Source organism: Protobothrops mucrosquamatus, unplaced genomic scaffold (assembly GCF_001527695.2).
Source record: "Protobothrops mucrosquamatus isolate PMUCROS unplaced genomic scaffold, P.Mucros_1.0 scaffold1081, whole genome shotgun sequence".
Taxonomy (NCBI): domain Eukaryota; kingdom Metazoa; phylum Chordata; class Lepidosauria; order Squamata; family Viperidae; genus Protobothrops; species Protobothrops mucrosquamatus.
Window position 1 is genome coordinate 7700 of NW_015387309.1, and position 7673 is coordinate 15372.

At 49.2% G+C, this 7673-nt stretch overlaps 1 protein-coding gene across 1 annotated transcript in view; it reads right to left on the bottom strand.

Moving 5' to 3' along the window:
* Positions 1 to 5954: 5954 nt before the first annotated feature.
* The window catches only part of LOC107291216 (ephrin-B1), a gene marked incomplete at its 3' end in the record, with an annotated part of 75791 nt that continues 74072 nt past the window's right edge, over positions 5955 to 7673 (bottom strand). Inside the window, exon 4 of the mRNA XM_015820187.1 lies at positions 5955 to 6085. Coding sequence (XP_015675673.1) covers positions 5955 to 6085 — 131 coding nt within the window. The remainder of the gene's footprint in view (positions 6086 to 7673) is intronic.

A 7673-nucleotide genomic window follows, 5' to 3' on the forward strand; every position in this document is an offset into this window, starting at 1 on the left:
CACTTTTCTGGACCCAGAGCTCTGATGTCATTCCAGGGATCTGTTGGAGCCACATTCCCAGCTTGGGAGTCACAGCCCTGGGTGCTCCTGCCAACACTTGGGACCATTGAGGCCTTGACCTTCCACATCCTCTCCATTCCTCCTTCAGGCCCTGCTACTTCTCCAGTTTCCCCCACTCCTTTTCTCCCTGATGTTGCTGTCACTTGGCACTGCTATATCCATCACCTCCACTATTTTCTGGGTCTTGTCTACTACAACGATGTCTGGGTGATTGGCCAATATCTGCCTGTCTGTCTGAGTCTGGAAGTCCCACAGGATCTTAGCTTTCTTATTCGCCACGCTCTTTTGCGGGTTCTCCCATTTTTACTTAGGAGGGTCTAGCCCAGGGGTAGGCAACCTTGGCTCTTTTATGACTCGTGGACTTCAACTCCCAGAATTCCTGAGCCAGCCATGCTGAGGGGAAAGGGAGAGGTTTCCAAGCTGAGTCATGCTGGCTCAGGAATTCTGGGAGTTGAAGTCCATGAGTCATAAAAGAGCCAAAGTTGCCTACCCCTGGCCTAGCCCATACACTGCGCAAATGTTCCTGTACCAATGCCAGCTATTTGATTGTGCAAGTAGAGTGTAGGCAGTTCCTGCCTGTATCTTGCACCCTGCCATTAGGTGTTAGACTGTCTCTGAGGCCTTTCTGCATAGTTTGCACCTTGAATCCTGTCTAGGGTGAAGACCCCTCCTTCTATGGGCCTGCTGCTTAGTGCCTATTTTTGTGCTCCTATGATCGGTGCCTCAGTTCTCCCTTTTAATGAAGACCCTTTCAGCCACTGGTAGGATTTCCCAATGTCGGCCATTTTTGATGGTTCATCCCATGTTATTGTGATGGGGACTGGTTCCTGTTCTGGGTGGTTGTGATCCATTCTCTTTCTCCCATATGTTCTTCCAGTACTGTTCAGTTTCTGCTGTTGGTTGCTCTGCTGTTACGATGTTATTGCACTGCAGTTGGGAGTAGACCTTGGGTGATTCTTTGGAGAACAACAGGATGTTGATCTTCTTGGCCTCTGCTTCTCTAGTATATCTTCTTAGCACATTTAAGTGCCGTGAGCCTTGTGCAACTGTCTTGAGAGCTTCAGATGGAATCAGGGCCTTGTATTTTTGTCAGTATCCTTATCCCTAATCTTCATATCCTTACGTAATTCCTCTTTCTGACCAACCTCTGAGTTGCCTTGATCTTAGTCTCTAACCTCACTTTTTTGGGGGGGATATTTATTGTTCTTCTTGACTATATAGCCAAGCATCTCCAGGATTATAGCAGCCATTGCATTTACCACTTCATTGGTTTGAATTATTGCGGTAGTAACAATTGTTGTGTGGGCTCTTTTGGCATCTTCTAGCATACCATCTGATGGTACTTCTCTGCTGAGCCTTGGCAACCAGATTTGAGGGTTAATTGCAGCTAGTTCATCCAAGATCTTATGCCTCATAGCAGCAGCTGTGCTCTGTAATGGAGAGGGTGGTAGTGACATTCCAGCTTCAGGGGTTGACTGCACATCCAGTTGTTCTTCCTGTTCTTCTTGAGTCTGGAATGTAATGTGTAGTTGGTCTATTTCCAGTTGTGATAGCAGCTTCCTCTTCACTACGTTGAAGTGTAGGATAACTAGCTGTTTCTCGGTTAATATGGATACAGGTCTTCCCTCTATCCATAGTTCTCTCACATGGATATCCCCTATATATCCATATATCTCATTAGTTCTGCTGTTGTAGTAGCTTTCCGTCCAGCTTCTCTTGTCTCATCTGTGTTCCCACTTATCATAAGATTATCCTGGTTCCTCAACATTTGATGTGGATCTTGTTAATCCAGCATGACTCTCCTATTTTAGCTCACTACCACATTTTAAGGTGGGTAGGTGAAACGTTAAGGGGTCTTTGCTGGTAAGGTAGGAAGCAGCCAGGATTTGAACCCCAGTTTTTCAAAGGCAGTACTTTAACCACTACACCATCCAGCCCTGGGAAGGAGGAAATAGCAAGCCACTTCTGAAAAACCTTGTCTAGAAAACTGCAGAGATGGAACAATTCTGCTCCCAGAGACTTCCTGCTCCAATTTCCCCTCTTAGAATTTTTGCAAAATGCCAACATTGGGCTGAAAACAATCCCTAAACTGATTTCAAGCAATGAGGGAGGAGGAATTAAACAAGTTTAATTTCAACACACATATACTGCCAAAAACAAGCAAAGACAAGACCCAACTATTTCAGAAATCCCACATAAATTATTTTTCTGCTCAAAAGAATGCAAAAGGCCAAAAAACCCTGCCAAACAGAACCCATACAACATCAGAATTTGCCCATTGCCTCTATTCTCCAGTTAAGAAAGAACCTTTTCATATCACAGGTCCAACTACCCCCTATTCTAAGAGTCTTTGGCTTTTACAAATCTGTCCCGCCTGCTTTCAACTTAGACCTATTAAAGCTTCTGCGTTTTGTTCGGATTCTACTGCCAGAATCACAGCTGCATAGACTTGACTCTTCCTTTCCAGCATCAAGAACATAAAACAATTAAAATTGAGGTTGGCCTTTCTGCAACACCCCCAGGCACAGGCGTTCCTCTCTACATCTCTGGGCCTCTCCGATGGGAATCCAAAGAGCAGAGATGCCCATGTCTCACACTGTAGGACACACACACACATTGTAACCACACACATTGTAGCTTATTTGCCAACTGACGGATTCCTGGAATGACTGACAACATTCTGTCCAGGAGACACAAGGACCTCCCGTGATCCAAAAGGCTAGCAGCACTGCGTGTGCCAAGCAGGCACGCCCTATGATGCCAACTGTCCAAAGGCTGAGGGGCTTGCTTGGGACCAGGAAAAAAAGCTTTCTACCCTTCCATCTTGTTTTGGGCCAGCAGAGATCAAGCTGAAAATAGACAGCTGTCAATCAGCTAATGTCAGCAAGCACACCAAATCCCTCATCCCAAGTGTGTCTGCTACTATTCAGTCCTGGAAGAAATTGAGCCTTGGCCTTCTTATCTTCAAAAGGACCATCGGATAATGCTGGCAGTTCCCCCTCTTCTCTACTTGGCTCTTGTTTTCCAGGATGTCCCAATCACTTCTTCCCCTCCAATCATTTCCACAGAATTTTGTCTCTCCTAGAAGCCCTGCGGGCTCCCCTGAGCAGCCAAAGGCTCCCATCTCCCCTCTACGGTCCCCAACCCAGGAAATACCACTTGACCCTGACAGATCACGGCACCCATCCCTAAATGCATTTGCTAGGTCTCCTTTGCAGCCCAGAAGGGATGCAAAATGGCTGCATCAACTTTTCTGAACAAAACCAAGTCCGCACCCATCACAGGGGGCCAGAAAATCTCAACCTTTTGACCAACATTTAAAAATCCATAAAGAAGTGACTTTCTCAAAAACCTCAACAAAAGGGGCGTTGGTCTTACCTGAACGCCGTTTCTCAGCATGATGATGGATAATCCACATGATTGGGTTTCCTGAAGTCCCTTGTACCCAATAAGACTAAGTCTGAGATAGCCACGCCTCTTGCCTGGTCACACATGCCCAGTTCCGACGGAGGCGAAGCAACAGACAAAGTCAGGCGTGTTTGTCTCCAGACTCCTGTCACCGTGCCCATAAACCCATGAAAAGAAAAAAGGGGCGGGGGTGGATTATCCATCATCATGCTGAGAAACGGCGTTCAGGTAAGACCAACGCCCCTTCTCCAGCATGAGGGATGGATAATCCACATGATTGGGACATACCAAAGCTCGCCTGTCCCTAGGGAGGGTTAACAGACGGGGCACGTGATGCAGGAGATGATACTACCCTCTGTAATACTCGACGGCCAAAGGCAGCGTCAGCAGAAGCAAAACTATCAATCTTCTAATGACGGATAAATGGCGAAGGGGACGACCAGGTCGCCGCCCGACAGATGTCACCGATAGGCGCCTGAGTAGCCCAGGCAGTAGAAGTGGCCGCGCTACGAGTAGAGTGAGCTGTGATACGTGACGGCACGGCCAATGATTGTGATTGATATGCTCTAGCAATACAAGCCTTTATCCATCTGGCAATGGTGGTAGAAGAGATCTTGAGACCCATTGAGGTCGGAGCGAATGACAAGAAGAGGGCCTCAGACCTACAGAAAGAAGATGTCCTCTTAATATAAATGCGAAGTGCCCTGCGAACATCCAAAGTGTGCCATTTGCGGTCCAAGTCACTAGATGGACGAGGACAAAAACTTGGTAACACCACTTCCTGTGACCGGTGAANGCGAAATAAGCAAAGATCCTCCCTCACCGAAAGAGCAGCCAATTCGGAAATGCGCCTGGCAGAGGTCACTGCCACCAGAAAAGCCACTTTCATGGATAAGAGATTGAGATCACATGAGCGAAGAGGTTCAAAAGGTGACCCGGTAAGGGCCTGTAAAACCTTTGACAAATCCCAGGAAGGATACCGATGAACCGTTGGGGGCTTGATATTAACTGCTCCCTTAAGGAAAGAACGGATCATCGGATGGTACGCAAGGGAGGAAGCGTCGTCACAGGAAAGAACCGTAGCCAAGGCCGCCACCTGTCTCCTGAGAGTACTAGGAGACAGCCCTTTATCCATTCCATCAAGCAAAAACTGTAGAACCTGAGGAACAGTGAGAGAAGACAACTGAACATGATGACTAGACAACCAAGATGTAAACCTCCTCCAAGTAGAGTCGTAAACTCTATTTGTTGAGGGTCGCCTAGAAGCCTGGATGATATCAATGACCCTTGGAGGATAATCCTCCTCAGTCAAACGTCTCCGCTCAAACGCTATACGGTTAATTGTAACCATTGAGGATCGGGATGGCGAAGCGCCCCCTGAGTGAGTACTATCCGGTCTGGGGGTATCTGCCACGGAGCGGATACTGATAGGCTCATGAGGTCGGCGAACCAAGGGCGCCTCGGCCAATGAGGGGCTATGAGAACCACCTCCGCCCTCTCTCGCAGAATCTTGCAGATGACAGCCGGAAGTATGGGAAGCGGAGGGAAAGCATAAAGAAGACCCCGGAGCCACGGGATGCGCAGGGCGTCCACCCCTCCGCCCTTGGAGACTGAAAACAGGAGAAAAACCTTGGAAGTTGGGAGTTGTTCGCCAAGGCGAACAAGTCTAGGACTGGGTGTCCTACCCTGCGAGATATGTCTGAGAACAGGTCTGGATTCAGTCGCCACTCTGAATGATCCACCGTCGCTCTGCTGAGAGCGTCTGCCTGCTGGTTGACCTCCCCCGAGATGTGATTCGCCTTTATCGATGACAGGTTGGCCTCTGCCCAAGAGCAGAGCAGTCTGGCCTCTGCCATCAGAGAGCTCGATCTGGTGCCCCCCTGACGGTTCACATGTGCTTTGGCCGCAATGTTGTCCGTGAGGACAAGAACGTGCTGGCCTCTCACCTCGTGTCTGAAGTGACACAATGCCAGATGAATTGCCCGCAGTTCCAGCCAATTTATATTGTGTGATAGATCCTCTTTGGACCATCTCCCCTGGGCAATTTGAGACTGGAGGTGAGCCCCCCAGCCGAAAAGGCTGGCATCCGTGGTAAGCACTATCCTTGACTGTTCCCTGAATTTCGAGCCCTTGTTGATGGCTCGAGAACGCCACCAGTGGAGTGATTGTGCTACTAGAGGAGTCAACCGCACCAATATGTTGGAGGATGATAACTTCCTTCTCTGAAAGGGAAGGAGGAACCATTGCAGGGCTCGTGAATGAAGTCTGGACCAGGGTACGATGGCAATGCAAGAGATCATCTTGCCTAAGAGCTGGGAAAGGGTGAGGAGTGAGACTGACCTGGTGCGTTGTACCAGTTGGACAAGAGCCCTGAGACTGGCTATGCGGTCCGGTGAAAGATAGACCATGCATTGGGTCGTATCTATTACTGCTCCAAGATGAAGAAGCCGTGTGGATGGAACCAGTTGACTTTTGGGGAAATTCACCAAGAATCCATGATCCTGGAGTACCTCTATTGTGCGGGCCACCTCTGACTGCGCCGCCTGGACCGACCCTGATTGTATGAGGATGTCGTCCAGATAACACTGGATCCGTATGGACTCCAGTCTGAGGTGAGCTGCCAGGACCGATAGAATCTTTGTGAATACCCTCGGGGCAGATGAAAGGCCAAACGGAAGTGCCCTGTATTGATAATGATAAGATCCGTAACAGAATCTGAGAAATCTGCGATGTGGTTGAAAAATTGGAATGTGAAGATACGCCTCCTTGAGGTCGATGGACGTGAGGAGGTCGTTCTTCCGTATGCTGGCCAGAATGGAATGCAGTGTTTGCATTTTGAATTTTTTGTATATCAGATAAGAGTTTAATCGCTTTAGGTCCAGAATGGCCCTCCATCCTCCCGAGGCCTTTGGAACTATGAAGAGGATTGAATAAAAACCTCGTCCCCATTGATCGGGAGGGACCGGTTCTATTGCTCTTTTTGTGAGAAGATGGGTAATGGCCTCCTTCATAAGGACCCGTTTTGACGGGTTTGAAGGCGGTGGGCAAGAGATGAAACGGTTTGCCGGTTTTGTGAAGAACTCTAAAGTCAGACCCTGGGTAACGGTGGACAAGACCCAGGCGTCTGTGGTGGTGTTCCCCCCAACTCCGAGAGAACAGGGCGAGGCGACCGCCTATGGGGGGTCCCTCCCCGGAGTCACTTATTCCTCCGATAGGGACGGCCCCCCGCCCCTTGAAAGGGCCGCCTAGATTGCTGTTGTTGCCTAGGCTTGTTTCCAAAACGTTCCGCCTGCCGGTCCGATTTCGGGGCAAAGGAATGTGCTGGTTGAGACCAAGTGGAGCCCTGGGTATTGCCTCTGAATCCCTGACGGTGATAAAAAGGGGTAGGCTTTCTATCTGCCCGCCTGCCTTGGTGGGCCAAAACCTTTTTCTTGTCCTTATTCTCTACCAAGTATGGCTCCAGGGCTTCTCCAAACAATTTTCCACCAGCGTAAGGAGCGGTGGACAAACGACCCTTAGATTTCAGATCCGCCTTCCATTGCTTAAGCCAAAGTAGGCGCCTGGCAGATATATTAGCTGCTATTGCTCTGGCTGAAAAACGGGCGGCATGTAGCGTAGCATCTGCTGTGTACTCAACAGCCACTAACAATTTACCCAATGTTTGATGGGCACGAACTAATCCTGAAGCTCCTGGAGCCAAGTGATAGAGGAACGAGAGAAGAAAGAGGCCGATGTGGACGCCTTTACCGCCCACCCTGATGCCTGATGTGCTCTCCTCAGGGAGTACTCCGATTTCCTGTCCTCTGGCTTTAGAGCCTCCGCCATATCCCCAGCGATAGTGGTGTTGGAAAAGATAGGTGTGAGGGATGTGTCAACAGAAGGAACCTCCAAGAGGTTGGTTAAGGATGGTGCCACGCTGAATAGTTTCTTGTCGGAGGACCCAGGTGCCGGGGAAAGACCTAGATTGGTCCACTGCTTTTTTACCGTATTGGTAAAAAATGGGGGTACAGGGAATGTGTTTTTGAGTTATCGTGGGTTCAGCGAACAAAGGATTTGCAGTTTGACTGGTGGAAGGGACAGGTTCTGGATCAGGCTCTGGCGCTATCTGGGATGTAGCCGTGGCCTTGTTTAGAATAGTCTTGAACAGGGCGGGATCAAAGAGCCCCACAAAAGGAGATGACTCTTGAGGATCCCCTTCATCCTCT